The following is a 21457-nucleotide window of genomic DNA, read 5'->3' as shown; positions in this document are numbered from 1 at the left end:
TGCTTTGACCGCGCTGTGGTTGTTCAGTCTCCACAAACAAAACGCCAAAAAACCCCAGCCCTATTAGGGCTTTATAAAACAAGCACTGGAAAGCAAACAGGACATTCATTGACTTTAATGGGATGAACTGATCAACCATATCTAATAGAAATCATTGCCCCTGGCCAAAGCTGCTGTGGGATTAAATTACACGTGGGACACAAAGCTTTTACTGCTTCTTAGAAAACAGTAATTCAATATGTCTAGAGAAGAGAAGAAACAGATAAGTCCAAATKAAAACATTAAAAAAGTTTTCCTGCATGTTAAATTCAAGTGCTTATTGGAACCGTAGGATAAGGTGAAGTTAWATTGCACAACAAAAATGTCTAAAATCACACATAGACAGAAATACATCATCTTACATGTTTGCTCTAATGTAAAACTCCAAAAAGTCTTTGAAGTTTTTATTCATATTTTTTTCCCACTTGAAAACAAAGTAAAGATAGTCTCAMATGCTTCTTTTAAACCGCCTTGATCATGCGCAGTCGTAAGCTGAAAGTTTATTACTTGGCGGTCATGCAACACTAACATTCAACAGAAGAAACGAAAATGTTYAATTATAAAATATCACGTGGAAGAGAGAGAGGAAACAGATTTCAAAGCTCGCATTTTTTTTTTATCGTCTCAGCTTGAGAAGGCGAGTCTCAAAGTTCCTTCAGAATGGGCAGTCTTCCCTCAGACGCATCCGGAGCGCAGCAGCATCGGGTCATGGAGAGGTGTCCTTAGTTTTATCAAGTACGGGATAGCAGCTGAAGAGCTGTCTTTGCACTGCTTTAGTAACTTGACTCATATTATAATATTCTTTTATCTTGGACTTAATTTCGATGAGATATGCCTCAATCTTGCGTAATGTCCTCAGCACGTTTGGTGACGTACTGGAGTAGAATACCCTTGACACTTTGTATTGCTGTGAATTTGAGATAATAATTCATCTTAATGCTGTAGTTGTAGCAGAAGCACATGGACATCAGGTCTGTCTGCTGTRGACATGGTTATACCACTTATTCCCCTGTTGAGGCTCTAAACCGTGATTTCCTAGATGCGTAAACTTTACGCACGAATCCCTAACCTTTCCAAACTCTTTCCCACTTTCTTCTTCTCTCTAGCCGATGAACACGGAGGTGTCACCTGTAGTTACGGTGGGGAACARTCCCTTGTTACTGTTTTTGCCAAGCGCATCAACTCAGAAAGCCAGCTCTACCAGGAYCCACAGGGAGCTGTGAGACCATCGCACCGGCGAGGGCTTCGTACATTCATCGCGGAGAAGATGAACATCCAGATCCTGCCAGAGCACAAACTGTCATCGGTCGCACCGCTGAAACAGTGCGATGTGGAGAAAAAAGAGGTAGAACTGATCCTGGTCAAGGACCAGAATGGTGTCCAGTACACCAGCTCCTCCATTATTTCCACCCCTGGGAACCGCGTAGGTTTACCCGGAGCGTCTCCTGAGAGCGACCGAGAAACTTGGGGCAAGAAAATAGACTTTCTCTTGTCCGTTATTGGCTTCGCTGTGGACTTGGCCAATGTTTGGAGATTTCCATACTTGTGCTACAAAAACGGAGGAGGTGAGTGAGCAATGTGTTTCGTCACTAATGTGCGTAAAATAGCTAAAAAAAAAAAAAGCAAAAATAAGCAATAAGCTCTTAGGCTGCGGTTTTCATATAAGAACATTTAAATAAAATAAGTGCTAATGCTGCGAAAATATAATAGAGAAGATTTTTGTGTTTCTGTACTGATGTTGTCTGTTTTAATACACAGATTATTATTATTATTATTATTATTATTATTATTATTATTTGCAACATTTACAATTCCTGGATTCATTAGAAGGCTAAAACATGTTTGTGATTTTGATGTTCAAAGTTAATCATTTTGTTTCTAATTTTAGCGCCTTTAATCTCCGATAATAGTCCCAGGAGTATAAACGGGGAGGCGGGTTTTTGCTTTCATGATCGAGGAAATGCCCCATTTTAAATTTCCTCATGCGCAAGTGAAGTGTATAATTTGACTGTGTCTGATAACATTTTTAAACAACTACCAAGATCATCAAGCAAAATGTCAGGTGTGCTGTTACAGGTTGTTGGACATGTATTATTATGATTTCTTTTTARTTCATTTGCATGAATCTGAAATTATTCTGCAGACAGCAGTCTTTTTAGTTGTTTTTTTTTTTTTTTGCTCTTTGAAATGCCTCAATCGGTGATGTTTAAGGTCATCCTCTGATATTTGAACCTTGAATGTAAGTGGTGTTTGCGTTTATGACAACTGATTGAAAAAAACAGTTGAATGCTGAATCTGCAGTGTGGTGAAGTTTGTGTAGCTAAACCAACAAAGGATTGCTTAAAATAGTGCTGCTTTTCTTTAACCTCCCATGTCAATGACAACAGAGGGCTCACTGGAAGCTGTGCCCTGTCCTCTGTTTGTTTTTATATTCTATTCAAATGTAAAACTAAAATCAACATGTTCTTACTCTGCACCCTCAGTGGTCCAACCCCAGCACGAAACTGTCAATCAGACTGGCCTTTGGCGAATATTTATTCATTACTGGAGATAATGTGTCACCTGTGATGGACAGTGTCAAGAGCAATTCAATTATCAAAGCTTGTTTCCTACGTTGGGGTGGATGTGCCTCTGAAGCACAGCATGAAAATAGCTTTGATCATTCCCACTATTTTTCTAAGAATGTCAAGCCCCCTGGCCATCCTGTTTCCCTTCTTAATCCATAACACCGCCACTTGTCAACGTTTTTCTATCACAAAAAGTAAAACTCAAGGAAAAAATGTAGAAAAGCACTTTGTTTTGATGATTTGTGTCTTTTCAGGTGCCTTTTTAATCCCATATACTCTTTTCCTGGTCATTGCTGGGATGCCACTGTTCTACATGGAACTTGCCTTGGGCCAATACAACAGGGAGGGAGCAGCTACAGTTTGGAAAATATGCCCAATCTTTAAAGGTATTTTTGGTTTAACATACACAGATTTACAAGACTCACATTCAGATTCAAACACACACAACGTATCGACTTCAGTCTCTTTGTAACCTTTTAAACTTACAGATCAGCATGTTTTTTTCTTATCGGCCTCTCATGTGTCCTTGCCCTTTAATTTCATCGTTTTGCTCTTCTCCTTTACCCCCCTCAAAGGTAGAAAAGAGTCCCTTGTAACTAAAACCTGTCACAGCAGGTCATTCATTCGCTCTCATTGAACTCGCAACATTCTGGCTCCTTGCTACATTTTGTTTCACTTAAGTGAGGGAATGGAAATTATCCTGCATACCAGCGCTAGCAACTTGTTTGAAAAAATATAGAAAATGAGTCATTGTCTGTAATTTTTACTCAGACACATTAACTGTCTATAAATCACATATGAAATCTAACTGAGCATTGACATTGTGGCACATTTTTGAGAAATGTACCTACAAAACAGATTTGCAAAAAGGAGATTTGATGCATTAAGAAGGAGATCTAAAAAGTAGATTTTCAGGCGCTCTCAGATGAGTTGGTGCTTTTGTTGGCTTCAGCAACAAGGTGGGAGGGTTTGTTATTTTCCTGAGCAGAATGAGCAGGTGAAGGGTTTATGAGGCTCCTCTGTTTCATGCGAAGACGTCACATTCCAGTGGAGATAAAATAACACAACACAGGCATCATGTTCTCCCCTAAAAGAACTCAAAATGATGAACAGTTACTACTGTAGATGGCACTAATTTAGGTTTTGAGTTTTCAATGGATAAGGGCGGTTTTACATCCACCTGCTGCTTAATCTCTAATTGATACTTTATGAAAATAAGACCAGAAAAAAAAAAAAAAAACTTCACATTTAAACCAGACATTAAATGATTGCCACTAAAGAATGTGCATGTTGAGAGTAATTTGCATATGGACATAATAATCTGCAAAGGGAATCTTTTACATATCTGTACTTTCCACCTTACCTGTTAAACAGTTACAAATGCATATGATTTGAATAGTGTAAATATGTGAAATTATATTTTTCTTGTTTTATAACTATTCCCGTTTCTGTCAGGTGTGGGCTACACTGTGATTGTCATAGCCTTGTATGTTGGCTTTTACTACAACGTCATCATTGCCTGGTCACTTCACTACCTGTTCTCCTCCATGACACGCGAGCTCCCATGGCTCAGATGTCACAATGCCTGGAACAGCGCAAACTGCACTGACCCTGAGCACATCAATGGGTCTGTCCTCGGCAATGGCACCTATGCCAAGTACAAGATCACCCCTGCAGCTGAGTACTACGAGTAAGTGAAATCTTTCCACTGTAACTATATTATCACAAAATATGACTTATTGTGGAGCCCACATTTATTTGCATGCCTGGCCAAGATGTGTAAAGTAATCCTAATATAATGTCATCTGTTATTGCAGTAACAGGAAGACACACTGTACATGTTTTTAATAAGGGGAGTAGGAATCCTCCTTAATTTTTTTTGTAGTAATATAACCAGTGCCATCAGGATGAACTGGTGCTTACCTCCAGCAGTCACTGGGAATCACCCAGATGGGTCAAACAGCTCTGCACATATACACTCACACCTAAAGGCAATTTAAAGTGGTTAATTAAGCGGAGATGCATATTTTTCGATTGTAAGATAAAATCCACCCACAGTCATCCCACGCATGTACAAGGAGAAAAAAATAAACTGGTTTTCTTCAAGGCAACAGTGGTAATAACTACACCGCCCTCTAAGCCCATACATAGATAGGTAGGGTATCACAACCTGCTGTGGAATATTTTTTTATTATCTGTCTCTGCATTATACTAACATCCAAACCCATATAAAACAGCTCCTGTCAGTATCAATTGGGCAACCGGTCAGTGCAATGTGAGTTTACAACCTAAAACTGTCTAGCTGTAAGTGTTTGCACTACAAAAAGTGTATACATAAAAAGTTCAAATGCTCTCTTTGAAGTGCTTGAAATGAGTCCCATCTGTTTATACTTCAAAGACAGCCAGTTCTTCCTCAGCTTCTGTGAAGACTGCGTAGCCCAAAGGAAGTCTGTGAGATGACTTGGACTTGGACAATACAATGGACACATGCAAGGTTTGAAGTGCAGAAAACATAGAACACTATGAGGGCCAATAAGAGACGGATTAATAAAGACCTGATCCCATTCTGCTGAGCAACACATCCCAGCTTTCGGTGTTTGTTTAAACATCCCTGGGTAATATTCCATTTTCCACGAAACTCCAAACCTGATCTATTGGTGGTATGTAAACACTTTTATTAACCACGTGGATTCAACGCTCACATGGAAGGTACACGGTTGTAAATTACAGCAGGTCTTCAAAACAATGATGGGATTACAGACAGACACAAGACATGGTCCATAAAACCCAAACTGAAAATATATCTTTTCGTTTTGTTTTCAAGCTGTATTTACATTAAAGGACAGGAACATGTGCAGACTGAAAACAATAAGGCACTTTGAGACAGATCTTCCATGGGGCTAGCGACTGTAGGGGATAATAAATCCTCCTGCTTTGGCTTTGAGAACAGGAGCAAAGCCAAAGCACAGCATGAGGGAGGACAACTGAGTCAACAATTCAGTTGCTTCACATCTCACACTCCTCTGCATCCACCAACATTCATGAGCTTAGTTTGTAGGCTAGCCATCATTTGCAGCAAACCTGATTAGTAAAACAAACTTTCGAATGAAACATTCCTTCACATTGACGTCACACCTAATCTTACACTTTTATTTTGAGGGGAGTTTAGGCTTTCCAGCTGGGCTTATTAATACATATAAAACACACCTACAAAGTTTATGGTTTATCTGACTTATTGCCTTAGTCAAAATGCACTACAGAAGGCTGTTAATGTCAAGAAAAATAAATACTATTTGAAACTATAAGAGTATTTTAACAATAAGAAGATTGTCCTTTATGACCTGTAAGACCATTTTTTATTATTTTGTAAATCTCTTTCTCTTTCTCACTGTTTATTCAATGTCACATTCTGTTTTTATTTTAATTATGTAAAGCACTTTGACATTCCTTGCTGCTGAAATGTGCTATACAAATAAAATTTGATTGATTGATTGATAAGTAAAAGTGGACGATGAACTTTAGTTTATAGAATAAATTCATGTTTGAAACTTGAAAGCGAAAAGGTTTTGAGTTTCAACCAATGCTCCTAAGAACTGTTGTAAACAGCATCATGGAGAAGCATTGTTGAGACGAAGTGTTAAAGGCAAAGTGTTGGAAAGAGCGGGAGCTCCTTAAAGAGACAGAGGCCAATTTCTAGTCATCAGATACTGCTGTGATGTGAAGTCAAATGTCTTAAATTATTTTTTATATACACACAATGTTTATGCAGGGTCTAACATAATAATGCAATGTGCAGACTGAAAACCAAAGTCAATTTTCCACAATACTGCCCCCCAAACATATGATTCTCTTGAAAGCAATGCAATACAAACTAATTTATGTAAAGAACAGCGATTCTCTTTAGTTGTAGTCGGCAGCAGCCACATCTGGTTTAAAGCTGTGGAAACAACACTCTATAAATCAATGTTATTGTAATTTTGAAAGTGTAATAACAGAGATACATTGGTTTTCAAAATCTGTTTTCTAAAACCTCAAGGACAAAATCTTTTGTAATGAATGAAATGTAGCTGATTGAAACAAGACCGCCCAGCTGCCTCATGATGTTTAGTTTTTGTTATTTAAGACCTGACAGCACGCAACTCAAACACACCAAGATCAACAAATGGTAGCAGCGGGTGTTAGGATGGCAGGGCAACCAGCTTCCTGAGTGATGATAAGACTAAATGTGTTTAGAGTAGCAGGGCCAAAGGGAACTGTGCTGATGTTACAGTCTGCATTTACTAGAAGTACATTATCAATGCAATCAGATGGGTGAGAGGCCTTTGGGGCATTGCAACACAACTCTAACACGAGACCCTCAGATCAGAGCACAGTATACATTTTTTTAACACATAAACTGATGTCTTCATGCTGCTTTCTGCCTCCCAGGACCATAAATCTTTAAATGTATCATTTCCCTTCCCTTACAAAAAAAAAAAAAAACTGCTGAAGTTTTTCAAAGATCTTTTCTTTCAGACTTAATAAAAAAAATAGTAATGATAACTTTTTATAGTAATGTAACACGTTTGATTTTTGAGATGTTTGAAAGATTCTCCCAAAGATTTACACATCAAATGTGTTGGTCAATATTCTATTTAAGGAGGACCAGTGTTTACCACTCCACTATGCACAGTCAGAATTGCAGCAGAAGTTACATTTTTAGGTCTCCAATCGTCCATAACAACTATTGAACCAGGAGACTTAAATTCCAATCCTTAAAGAGCATTTTTCCTGAAACTTTTAGAAATTTCCCTGGTTCAACACACCCAGATGAAATCCTCCTCCAACAGAGTCCTGCTAATTACCTAATTATTAATTTCAGGTGTGTTGAGATGGAAACATATCCAAAAGTTGCAGGAAAAAGTTATTTTAGGATTTGAGTCTTATTGTTTGTGAGTGACTGAAGAAAAGCCTTCTCTGTTCTTTTCTCACAAATGTGGAATTCAAGAAACACCACTGGGACTTTTATGTGGGACTAACATTGAGTTGTTTGGCATTGAACTCTTCATCTGGGTATGGTGTAAAAGATTTGAACAAGTACTTCATGTGCCCTCTTTAATATGGTGGAAAATATTTGATGCTGTGAGCCTGGTATATTGGTATCTTGCTGTGCATGGTATCTTGGACTCTTTATTATAGCAGCTAATTTCATGTAAATCTCCGATTAACCCTGTTACTAAACTGAAGATTGGTGATACTTGGCTGTTTTGATTGGTATGTGGTGAGATTCCATGTGATACCTAGAATATGTGTTTTACGCTGTTCTTCAAAATGTCCTTGTGAAATATATTCTCTAAATATAGTTACCAACAGCTGCAAAATTGTAGGATCTAAATAAAAAAGCTTGAATGAAAAAAGTGAAGCTGAAATAAAGGATCCCCTCTTTTTATAAAGCAAAAATCAACAGCAATATTATATTCACCTTATTAAAAACTACAAATTACCCCAAAAATGACAGCCTAAAACCAATGTATCTTATGTTTTTTCCACTTGCCTGAAAAATTCCCAGCTGCATATCCACCCAATTTAGGCATCAGATAAACACAACAAATGTTACATACCTTCTAGGTTGAGTAGTACCAGGTGTCAGGCATATATATATATATATTTTTTTTTTAAATTTTGAATAGGGTGKTGGCGGAGCCTTCCTTTAAAAGAACATGTATGGTGTAAAAACAAAGAAGTCATGATCAGAAGGATGTATAAAGATTTTATCCTGCGGCATTCTTAAAAAACTGTAGAATTAACAGTTTATGAAGATAAGATTAGTGCTTATAAAGCTTTCTGGAGTATTCCTTGCTTATTTAAATTCACACAGTAACTAAAGATATCAGTAAATTTGGAAGTCCATCTTGAGCTGACAGCTTGACAGAAGAAAACATTCAATATTAGCAATTTAATCATGACAGTTTTGATCTACTTGTGTGAATCTGCAAGGTGTTGAAACAAAAGTAGGTACTTTTCTGTGAAAATCAATGAACACATTTTCTTTTGCCTTTGTACACAGTGTCAACAAGCTTGAGATAAATTGTATTTCAATATTGAATATCAATGAAGTGGAGTTATTAAAATGTATCTCATCCAGCATATTGTCCATGGTAAATTAAGATGAAGTGAAATCAACAGGTTGGATATGTTAGCTGAGGGTGGAGTGCTGTCACCCCTGCTCTTTTCCTCCCATCTTAACCTCTGATAGCTATTTAAAACTTGTTTTAAAACTCCCTTGGCGGCCCAATAGACTGGGCAGTTCAACAAAAAGACATATCAACATATATCAAAGAATCATAGTTCAACAACAGCTAAATCTTAAACGACTGAGTTTTAGTCTACGGACACAGAAAATCTGTTCAACTAAAAGTTCTTGCAACTAATTTTGAACATTGCATTTAAGCATTTGAATATACCTGCTTCAAAAAGTGTGCTTGGCTTTAATTGGGTTTATTACTTTTTGTTGTGCAACATAAGGATTTCTAGTAACAAACTAGTCATTGTAAATAGCTATGGCTTTGATTGCAACGGTGACAGCAGTTTTAGATGTGTGTATGTTAGTATGACAGTCAGCTAGATTCTACAAACTGAGATCTAAGACTACAGTTAAGATACTTAGAAACCCTAATGCTATCCCTGTAAGTATGTTCCATTCCACGTCAATAGACAACTTAGATTAAGTATCTTGTTGTGAAAAAAACAGTTGCTTATTTCTTTTTCATGCTCAGAAAATATTTTTGGGGCAATAATCCATAAAAAAAAAAATTAAGTGCACCTTTTGAGTCTTGTCCAGATTACTGAATCAAAAACTAACATCATCTATAAATAAGGGTATGTCAAAACTAGCAATGGCTTCTGGGTATCATGACAGTGTGTATTTGGATTTGTCTCTCCTATGCAGACGGGGTGTGTTGCATCTCCATGAAAGTAAAGGTATTCAGGACCTGGGCTTGCCTCGGTGGGAGTTAACGCTGTGCTTGGTTGTGGTTGTATTTATCCTCTACTTCAGCTTGTGGAAAGGTGTCAAGTCTTCAGGGAAGGTATGGGCCACCTGTACTTATTTTTTGACATATTATTCATAAGCTAACTGCTGACAGAAGCATATGGTATGGTAGTGTCTAATACTTTCATTACTAAACTGAGCTATAAATCTGATATTCACAGCATCATCAGAGGGTTTATGTCTTGCAGTAAACTCAGTGCTTGATCATCTGGACAAAAAGCTGTCAGGTGCTGACCCACCGCTATCTCCAACTGGAACTTTGCTAATAAAAAATGAGTTTTCTTTGAGCAAGACAGCCCACTGTCAATGTTTTATTTATTTATTTTTTTTACAAACACTGAATTTGAAAAGTGATATTACAATTATTGCTGTTGTGTGTTAAGGTTCTAAGATACCTACAATTTTTTTTTAATTTGAGAAAAAAGAAGTCTTTTTGTATTTATTTGAAAAATGTTGGATTATTCTGGGGAGTGCGATGGTGATTTGGATAACCTGTGTGCTATTTGTTCTGTGCATATTTTCAGGTCGTGTACATCACAGCGACTATGCCGTATATTGTCCTGTTTGTGTTGCTCATCAGAGGCATAACTCTGCCAGGGTCCATGGACGGGATCAAAGCTTACCTCAACATTGATTTCAACCGACTAAACAACCTAGAGGTCAGAGAGAGAGGTTACAAACTTATGAGCCCTGCCACACTTGTAGAAAGTGGCACACAAAAAAGATAAAATCCAAGTTTCATTTTTGAGCAGACTTTTTTAATGCTAGCTTTAACCTTTCTTGTCTTATTATTGAATGCATGATTTTATTTTAATTGAACTCTGCTATCTTATGTAAGATTGTTTCTCTAACACTACTCACTACTAGGCAGACAATTGGTTTCCCCAAACTTAAAAGCTAGACTCAATTGGTTCTGCAGATATTAAATGCAGGTAAGGAGGAAAGTGAATGAACATTCCACCAACTGGGTAAACRAATATATAAAAGGGTTAAGAAGATTAAGTTTTTGCTATAAGAACACTGTGAATGTTATCTTTAAACACAGTTAATATGAAAGCCAGAATAAGCAGCTTTTCTTTGTGAAACAAGAGGCTACAATCCAACTGTATCCTGGATACAATTGAGGAAGGAAAATAAATAAGAAAACTAAAATACATTTGATTGAAAAATAAATAACATTCATTCTAACTACATGTATGATGAACAAAAACTGCCTTATTTAACCTCTAGGTGTGGATCGATGCTGCTACACAAATATTCTACTCACTGGGAGCAGGCTTTGGTGTCCTCATTGCGTTTTCCAGCTACAACAAGTTTAACAACAACTGCTACAGGTAAGGAGGCTCACAGTGATAATCCCAAACAAGCCCACAGCAGCATCCTGCTGTTTCTAAGCAGCCTCGCTTTCCATATTGCAACTAGACAACAAGACGTAGGTGATGCTAATCTGTCCAGCTTACTTGAGTGTCCTAGTGTTTGAGGACAGATAAAGTACAGACCAGGAAGGGTGGCCAGATAATAGCCGAAGGCTGCATGTTTAGTTGTTTTTTTCTCAGAGAGCTGCTGTTCTTCAGATCACAGCAGACAAAAGGTTTTGAGCTTATCTTTTCCTACATTAACAGTCCATAAGTGTGCTGTTCAGTATAGCAAGTAAGTCTTGCTAGAGGTTGAGAGTATATAAACAAAAACAAATGAACAAGATTTAACTAATTGAAAAGGAAAAGACTGGAATAACGATAAAAAGCAAGTAGAGAAAACAAGTTAACTACTAGTAAACTACATGAATTGTTTCTGACTTCTACTACGACTACTACAATTTATAATAGTAATGTTTTTTTTGTATTTCTTTGTGTTAATTTATGCTTATACATTTGGCAAACCCTTAAATTCAAATCAGCTTGTAAATGACAATGCAGTCAACATCAAAGCTAACAATAAACTCACAGCAGACAAAAGGGTTTGAGCTTGTCTTTTCCTACATTAACAGTCCATAAGTGTGCTGTTCACTCGTCAGATACTGTTAAGTGTGACAGGGTAGAAACAGAGTGCAGGCACAGACAGAAGTGTGGAGAAAACTCTTTGTTAGACGGAGAATATCCAAATGTGTATGTCTGCGTTACATTGTATCGGTCCCTCCAAGCAAAACTGAAACTGTTTTGTTTTTATGAGTTGAGCTAAGATATCTTAATAAGCACTGTTTGAAATTTAGAAGACGGCATAAGGCTCCAAGGCTTGAAGGAAGCTGTGTTTCAACTAATCAACTGTATTGACGCAATAGATTTTTGTTGAAATGCCTTAAGTTATTATTTTGGTTGTCTAGCTGAGTATAAACAAGCTTTGGCTTCAAACCAGGCAGTTCAAGGCATCTGAGAAATTGGTGAGACAGACAAACCAGACAAAACCAGGCTAACAATTAAGGGACTACTCTTCTTTTTTCATTTTGCATTAAACAGACATAAGCATTTTCACAAATCCTTGCTTTAACACCTAGGATGTCAGCAATATGTCTAGAATTTGAATTTTGTGGTTAAAATACATTTTCTATTGACAGAGTAACAAATATAATATTTTCATTTCAAAATGCTAAAACTATGTCCCTGTAAAAACATAGGACTGCTTTGGCTCATCAGCGTCATGTTCAAATTCCTCACATTCTGATATTGTTATGTTGTTAACCTCAATGATAAATCTTTTTTAAACATGTTTTTAAATGTAGTTTTTCATGTTTTCCCCCCATTTATCTAAAATAAAGTAACTGACATATTTTGAAGGCCTGTCAGAGTCATGTGCTTTTTCTTCTTATCTACTAAAGATTTGCCTGATTCTTTTCATGTACTTGTCTAATGACCCGAATAAGCAGACAGGACAGCGGTGTTCAGTGAAAACATCTTTAAATTGTTCACAGCCCATAAAAATAGGAACAAAAGGAAAGTGAAAGGGAAGTCAAATGGAAGGAAATTGCTCATTCAGAGGCTTCTGCTCCTTAAACCCAGGAGGTGGCTGAGGTCACTGCGACCTTATTCATTCTGTCAGTGGTCACAGAACCGCTCTCTAATTATCCATTAAGCCACCTAACCAGCAGATTTGAAATTTCCTGTTAATCTTCAGTTTTTGCCAGAAGATAAAACTATTAAAATTGAACTAAATTGACTTAATTTAAAAAAATGTATTTAAATTCAACTCGATAATTATACTCAAAGTTAAACATACACAAAAGTTTCCTAATGATCCCTTTACCAGACTGTAGAACTTCAGATATGTGAAAATGTTTAACTATTCATGTTGAGAAAATATATTTCTAACTTCTCATCACTGTGTGTTTTTTAACCCAGGGATGCTCTCTTGACCAGCACAGTCAATTGCGTCACTAGTTTCTTCTCAGGGTTTGCAATATTCTCTGTTCTTGGATACATGGCCCAAAAGCATAATGTGAGAGTGCAAGATGTAGCAACAGAAGGTAAGTAAAACACATGCAATGCTATGGTTTACATTACTTCTACATAACAATTTGAATGTAAATAAAAGTGTTTCATATTATTGGTTGCTTACAGGGGCAGGTTTGGTGTTTATCATCTATCCAGAGGCAATTGCAACACTACCTGGTTCAACATTTTGGGCTATTGTATTTTTCATCATGCTGCTGACTTTGGGCATTGATAGCTCGGTGAGTAGCCTTTACCACTGTATGCTGGAGGTTAAAACTGTCAAAAAGATGCAGGATGTGAATTATACAGTGACTATTGGAGGGGTTCAGAAATTTAATCCAGGATGTGAAGGCAGATCTATATAACCTGCTGTGTGCTTCTGAATGTTTATTTCCAATAATTTGATGTATTTTGCTGTAAARTTTGCCACTCACCAAGCAGGTATAGAGGCATAAACTATCCAATAATCGTTGTAGTTGGAGATCACCTACAAACTGCTACACATAAATAACGGCTGTTAACATGGGAAAAAAAGAGCAAAACCTTTCAACACATTCAACTAAAATGCTGCCTCATAAACAATAGAAAAGAGATTTCTGTAGTGCTTTTGTAATGTCTTTACTTACTGCAACTTGACAGCACTTGCAAGACGACGTTCAGTTTGAAGATAAATAATGTAGAGTTTAATCTCACCAGATCGTATGCTACTTGTCCGACCAGCTTTGTGTTTTCCTTTAGAGGGRAAATTTAAGATTTTATTACAACAATAACTTAAGACATCCTCCATTTCTTTGCTATGCTGTAAAACACACTGTAGGTCCCTGGAAACATACCTCTTTCAACATTTATGGGAAAACGCAAGCCTCAGATATTTATTCTAACACACTGTTTTAGAGAAATATGGTGATGACAGATTTCTTGAGGGAAGCCTTATGGGGGGCAGATTTTCAGCTTTCAGTATGGTAATGGCTGAACTTTTGCAGCAAAGCAGCTTTTTTTGAGAAATGGGGAAAAATTCCATTGGCTACATGAGCTAAAACTACAAAGACATATCAAATGAGACTTGCAGCTGTAATTGCCAAAAAATATTGACTTTAAGGGTGAATAMAATTAAGTTGTCTCTTTTTCCTCTTTTCTTTTCTTTTTGTTTAACATCTGCAAAAACATTTCATTTCTGCTGTTTGTTGAAGGAATTCATCCCAGAGCTGTTTTAGTTCCAGGCCAATAGTCAAGAAAAGCCAGTTCYATTTAATGTTTTCCTAAGATTTTGGATTTCAGTTGTTCAACTCAACATGGTGAATTCATTGCATATTTAGATTACGACACTTTCAGAGTTCTGAAAGTGTCGTAATCTTTCAGAGTACGGGGGGGGGTTCAGTTTTTACATTTACACTATAGCGACGATCAAAACCATCAGCTATGAGAAAAGGTTATCCGAATAGTAAAATAAGAATTGTTATTGCTTTTCAACATTAGTGTGAATAATATCAATACATTTAAATAAAGTCATAAAAACCACAGATCCTGCATATAGAAGATTAAAACTGAAAATAACTAAACTAGACCCTTTATCGCAGATTGAGTTTACTTGTAAAAAATTTATATTATACATATTAAATGAACACACATGTTCATCTAATATACATTTTTTTCCTCAAGGAAAAATGTAACTTTGGATGATTAGTAAAATAAATCACATCAACAATACCTTGAATGAATTTATTTTATTTTATTGTATATTAGGAAAGATTTTGATCTGAAGAAGAACATTCTAATCTGTCACGGCGCAGTGATATAATATTGAATCTGCCAAAGCTAATCTAATTTTCAACAGCAACAAAYTTTATAGTAATTAGAGTCCTATGTCAAATAAACGTAAATGTTTTAGGAGAAGCACAAACACCTTTGTAAAATAATTTTCACTGTTTTATTCACATAATCAAATCAAGAGTTTAAGACATCTTAATAGATATTAATGTACCAGCACTTATTTACTTACTATAATCAGTTTATTAAAGTGTCAGTAACTGAAGCCAAACTGTATTTTTGCACATATAGAGGTTAGAAATATGTGTGGATAGAAACTTGTTTAATTAAAGTGATGATATAATAATGTTTGGTCTTACAAACCAAATAAAAAGTGAACGTTTCAATGTATGTAGGCATGTATGGTTTGGAGACATTTCTGGTTTTCATGTTTGTCTGTTTGCTTCAGATGGGCGGCATGGAGGCTGTCATCACAGGCCTGACAGACGACTTCAAGATTCTTAAGAGAAACAGAAAGCTCTTTACATTCGCCACAGCTTTTGGAACCTTCCTTGTTGCCCTGTTTTGCATTACTAATGTCAGTATCAACATTTATGATGCTCTTTCAAGTTTATTTATAAACTCCTCAAAAATATTGCAAAGATTTTATAAAAATTCTTTCGTTAATACAAGTCAAGCTTTACTGACTCATTATGAAAGAGTCTATCTGAACTGCACTCAATTCAAGTCAGTTTTCATGAACTATTGCATCACGATCTGATGACACTGGATTCAATTAAACTGCATCCAGGAAGTCAACAATTAAATTTCCCCTTGCATTCCAATTCATTAATTAGCAGCCAGAAAAATAAAACAGTTTTGTGGCATGTAAAACTCAAACACAGAAAGACTTGGGAAAGATTTCATAAAGGATTCATGTGGTTTGTTTATTATATAAATTTAAATGTTAGAAAAGGGAACAACTTTTTTGCTTGCAATTTTTTTTAATAGATTAAAATGTTGAGATGATATCAATAAAACATGAAAAAGCTCGACTGAACATAGAACATGTCCACATATTTATTTTCTGACATTGACTAAAAGGTACGCCAACGTTTTTAGAGGGTTTATGTAAAATTATAATTTTCAAAGACAAACAATTGATGCAAACTATTAAACATCACAATTAACAGAAAAAAGTGCTTGAAATGTATCACCCTGTGTGCAATGATTCTATATATGAATCTATATATTCAACAGAAGAAATCAATTAACTGTGATGGTAATCTAATTTATTAAGATGCATTTTGACAATAATAATAATAATAATAATAATAATAATAATAATAATAATAATAATAATAATAATAATAATAAATTTAATTTGTACCGCACTTTTCATTAGCAAAAATCTCAAAGTGCTAAAGTACTTTGACACTGAGACTCACACATTTTCTTTTGTATCTTTCTCTGTAGGGTGGGATCTATGTTCTGACATTGTTAGATAAGTATGCAGCAGGGACTGCCATACTTTTTGGTGTGCTGATTGAGGCCATTGGAGTGGCATGGTTTTATGGTAAGTTAGAGTTCACTATAACAGAAAGTCTTAAATTAACTTTTTTTTTTTGGCCTTGTAAACTTAAGACATGGACATAAAGACAATGTTCTGGGAATCAGCCTGAGAAACATGGGCAATATTATTGTGCTCTTGAGGAAATAATTGAGTAAGAAATTTAGATGTTTGTGAATTTCTGTTTCCAGTTAGAAATGAAATAGATTCCCTTGGAACAAAAACACACGTCGAGTCTTTAGCGTGACAACATATTGCTTCACCTCTGCTGAAACCATTTAACCTTTCATGCTCTGTGCAGGTGTGGACCGCTTTAGTGAAGATATTGAGCGAATGATGGGCTTCAAGCCAGGGCTTTACTGGAGGCTGTGCTGGAAATTTGTCAGCCCAGCTTTTCTTCTGGTAAGAAAAATACAGAAAGATTCAACCTTTTTCCCCCAGATTATAATCAACTGCATAACTCACTCTGAGAAAATGCAGCCTACATCGGTGGCGTTTCTGCCTCATTTTCAGCATTTTTAGGATAATTTGACTTATATCTGCATCAGAATCGCCATCTAAAGTTGATTTAAATAATGTATTAAGATTGAGACACAAGTCAAAAGCTCTCACTAAGAATCAAATACAAAACGAAAAGCCTGAGATATGTTGGAAAAAGAGGGACGTGGTTTGAGCCTGTCAGTTTTAGCTTTTTTTTWAAATCTGCATGGGTTGTCGAGGAAGCACATTTCTCTGTCCGCAACAATTCAGCTACAGGCGTAGACAACTATGGGCTTCCTTTAATACAACTGATTTCTACACCCTCCTCTGAGTATGTCAACACAAATTCATTTATTTAAAAAAAAAAAAAATTGGTAAAGGAAAAGTAAAAAAATGATGTGCTGACAAATACACCACATATCTAAATTAATGGGTGTTGTCATTTTGTACTCTGATATCGTGAGAAAAAGGACAAACTTAAAATAGACTCATCATTCATCAAAAAACTTACTTATACCATTTAGTATATGGCCTGTAGCAAATGGGCAGAGCACATTTATGTTTAGCACTTTTCTATTCATACCAACCACTCAGCCCTGTTACATTAAATGTCTCATTTGCCAATAGCCTAATATACAGAAAAGTAGGGTAACTTGTGACTGACTTGCCTTGTAATGTGTGAAGTGGCAGGGGGGAAACTTTTTGAGTTTACCTTTTCCTTTTTTCCTACAGAGCCACAGCTGCCCACATGTGCCATATGTGTGTGTATATACATAATGAAAAACACATTAAGAKCATGTTTGCAATTTTTCAGTCAGGATGTCTTACTCAGCCCTGTAACTTTCTCCAGACTCAGAATATGACTATAAAGTCCTAGACAGCTGCTTTGTGTGAATTTCAGGGACCCCAAGAACCACAAACCCTTGGTTGCTAAATAAATATTTAGCAACGTCTATTCTGCTTTCCAGAGTTTTAGGTATTTGTCAGCAGGGGGTTGAAGCCCAAAAGTCCCACCCCAAATGGTAGGTTGGGGGACTGTGGCAATAACTTAAAATTCAGTTCCTGCTCTTTTTCATTGTGACAAATAAGTAATTTGGTTTGCAATAAGATTTAGCCCAACGGAAAAAATATCCGGACTTTGCCGCTTCTTTTACTGCAGATAATTAACACCATATTATATCCTACACTGTACATACACTTACACTGTGCATATGAAGCCTTGAATGACAGAACATCATGACTTGTTCAAACGTTTGTGTCCAGACACCAAGTTATACATGTAAAATATGTTTAGAAAACACAGTTTAAGCTTTCGAAACCTTTTTAAAATGTAAAAAAAAAAAACATCACAAAATCACCCACATAAACCCAGTGGACGATAGAGACATGCTTGCTAATTAGATTTTCTCTTCAAAATACTTTAAAATCCGGTGGTTAGAAAAAAAGGGAATCTGTCATACTTTTGCACATCAGACTTTTATTTCAATGACTTTTAAAGAAACAATGCCGTAGCAAAATAAGTCTCTCTTATTCAGCCACAAAAGTACTGCAGTTCATGTACATCATGGATACTTCACATTTGCAATAATGCTACAGAATCCATATCTGGGTGATTAACATATCACAGCAGTGACCCAATATTAATGTCTCATAATTTATAAAGATGGTGTTTTGACTTCAGGATGTGGGATGTTTGAAATTGAGCCTCATCACTTACTGTTTGATTCATTCAACTCTTGATTGCCTGRCCACTTGAGGGCACTGGTAGAGCACCAGGGTTTCGTTTCCAGATGTCCACTTGATCTTAAAAATAAATAAATAAAATGAGACAATAATGTAACAGAAAAGTAACATACCCAATGTTGATGAAGCAGAACGCTGTAAATATAGAATTGGATTGCATCAAAACTGACACACATACTTCGAAGACCTGACAGGACTTGATGGCCCATAAAATCTTCCATTTTTCCTTACACTCAGGTCCATGTAGCATTGATTTTTTTTTATCCTGTCAAAATGCCAGCGTGCATAGCAAGATAGGAAATAGTTTTGTTGCAGCTTTAGCTTGAATTACAGATACAAAAAAAATAAACATGTCACAACACTTCAAAAAAAGTTAAAGCAAACACTATCCAAGAATTTAAACAAGAATGTCACACCAGGCATCATGGTTAAATTGATATTGCGCAGATATTGCATTGGCACAATTACAATTCCTGTTCTTGCTCATTCAACTGCAGTAAACAACAATAAAAAAAGCACTTTTCTAGAGTAACTATTTTCTATTTTTGTCAAAGCACCGGCTTAAGTTGTRGTATGTAAATAAAAAACAATGTTTTAAAATCGACTTTAGCGTTCCTCTTTAGTTTACAACTAATGTTCCCCATTTCTTTCAGATTTTTATGCCTAATGTTTGCAGGATGTAAAAAGRGATATAATGTTGATCAAATGTCTCATCTATTTTTAGGAAGAAATGGATTAAAATGCCAAATGAATTTACACAAAGCTTGTGCATGAGCTGCTTATGTAAAGGTAAAAGGTAAAGGTAATTTCAGTTATATAGCACATTTTCAGCAACAAGGCAATACAAAGTGCTTTACAGGATTTAAAAGGAAATACAAGCAAAATAAAAAACCAAAGGAAAGAGCAAAAGAAGAAAAAGCTAATAATGTTGATCCAAAGTAAATAAACTAGGTAGTCCTATTCAGGGTTGGTAGATAAGTAAGTATCCTTGGGTGTAATTCCTTTTCTGATTCGGAAGAATAGGAGTCTAAAAAGTAGTTGCTATGGTAGTTTATCTGGATTCTAAGCTCTAATCCCTGTTCTGGGTTGCTAAATCAGTGTAAGTAAGTAAATATCTTCTGGACTTCTGGGATACTAGATAAGTATAAGGACTCTCTGGACTTTCTAAGTGTGCTCTAAATTTGTAAAAGTAATAAACTCCACAGTTTCTAAGTAATAATAAAAACTAAATCTTCCTGTTCTGGAAGAATTTTTTCTGGATTCTAACTTCGTTCCAATTCCTTTTCTGGGTTGCAATAATAGGAGTCTCTCTGCATCTAAATAGTGAGTACTCTGCAGTTTCTAAAATATAAGCTAAAGAGTGACTAATAAACTAGAGTCTCTGGATTCCAAGTTTGTTCTTATTCCTTTTCTGAGTTAAAAGTGAGGGCAACACTTTATTTGAAGGGGGGTGAATAAGACTGACATGACACTGTCAAAGTGAGTACTCCACAGTTTCTAACAAAATAAAACAAAAAAGAGGAAAGGACACATTAGGCCAAATGGCAACATTCAGACAAAACAAAGGGCAAAACAAAGACATGAGTGAAGGCGGTGAGATCACARGGCCATGAAACCACGTTGCTCAGCCTCCCGGCAGAAGTCAGATAAAGATGTTGTTATCAGGGAATTGGGAGCGCTCAGCTCCACAGCTGCATGGATAACAGGAGGAGGTGAGGAGGAAGAGCGTTATGTTTACATATCTTCAAGGAGATTGGAAACAYGCAGCCCTTCCAAGACAACATGGGGAAAGGAAATTCAGATACAGAATGTCTTAGGTCAGGTAGATTRTAAATTTCAATCTTCCCTAAAGTCTTTSCAATAYAGCTCAGTTCCCAGTTATCCAAATTAATTTGGTTGTTCCACTGAGCCGAAACTAGCAGCTTCTCCAAGATCGATTCCATTCTGTTAGTGAGTTTTAGAGTCCTCAGCTAGACTGCGAGTCTCAGCAAGACTCACATCCAACTTGCGTCTCTGTACACACCAACAGTCTGAGTGTTCACTAGTTCGGCCAAGTCCATCACAAATTTGTTGATAATCCAGGTATCCACAAACTTCAAACAGCAGAAATCCTGTTATCATGAATAAATCCGGGGTGAATCCCGGTGGGTGTGTCCCTGCAGGACAAGAGGGCTCTTCTGTGCCCAGTGTTCTTGTCGAGAAAATTTGATCAATTGCATTGAGAGATCGGTTGACCAGATCCATAATTTGTAGATTTGGAGGATGTGCAAAGAAAGGCTCCAAAAATATAGAAAAAGACAGGACAAAAACAGAGCAAGCAGGGCAGAGAGGGAGCAGAGGAAAAAAGCGTCCACCTTCACAGAGAGCAAGAGAGGAAAAGTATTGTGCAGATGAAGGACGACAACATGCATTAAAAAATACTAAGATTTTTTTAGRTTTTAGATAATTAGAAAGTTCATACAGTCAATATGAGCAGCCAAGTTCACAAGTATAATTCTTAGAGGCTTTGTAATACATAAATCATTGATATTATTATGTTATCGACCACTTTTGCTTTTGTAAAWACCTTTTTACATTTACTTTTACAGTTTGTTGTCATAGCCAGTACGTTGACGTCAGGAGGCCTGAAATATGATGACTACACCTTCCCTTATTGGGCCAACATTTTGGGCTGGGGAGTAGCCATGTCGTCCATGCTGTTTGTTCCCTTTTACGCAATCTACAAATTCTTCAGTGTACCTGGAACTTTGAAAGAGGTTTGTATGCAAGCATATTTATATAGTGATAATGAGTGAGAATTTACACTAACTAAAGACATTGAGAAAACATATGTAATTGAATACTCAAAACTTAACTC

The 21457-nt window shown here is 36.3% G+C and overlaps 1 protein-coding gene across 1 annotated transcript in view; it reads left to right on the top strand.

Annotated features, from left to right (window-relative positions):
• Nucleotides 1-21457, top strand: part of slc6a2 (solute carrier family 6 member 2) — a 25085-nt gene continuing 3628 nt past the window's right edge. The window contains exons 1-13 of the mRNA XM_008405578.2: nt 1-774; nt 1146-1604; nt 2861-2992; nt 4062-4296; nt 9535-9673; nt 10161-10295; nt 10867-10970; nt 12969-13093; nt 13188-13300; nt 15277-15405; nt 16284-16383; nt 16679-16779; nt 21189-21356. Of these exons, the coding sequence (XP_008403800.1) occupies nt 1307-1604; nt 2861-2992; nt 4062-4296; nt 9535-9673; nt 10161-10295; nt 10867-10970; nt 12969-13093; nt 13188-13300; nt 15277-15405; nt 16284-16383; nt 16679-16779; nt 21189-21356 (1779 nt within the window). The 5' untranslated portion in view covers nt 1-774; nt 1146-1306. The remainder of the gene's footprint in view (nt 775-1145; nt 1605-2860; nt 2993-4061; nt 4297-9534; nt 9674-10160; nt 10296-10866; nt 10971-12968; nt 13094-13187; nt 13301-15276; nt 15406-16283; nt 16384-16678; nt 16780-21188; nt 21357-21457) is intronic.

Source organism: Poecilia reticulata, linkage group LG3, assembly GCF_000633615.1.
Source record: "Poecilia reticulata strain Guanapo linkage group LG3, Guppy_female_1.0+MT, whole genome shotgun sequence".
Lineage (NCBI taxonomy): Eukaryota > Metazoa > Chordata > Actinopteri > Cyprinodontiformes > Poeciliidae > Poecilia > Poecilia reticulata.
This window is presented reverse-complemented; position numbering and strand designations above follow the sequence as displayed.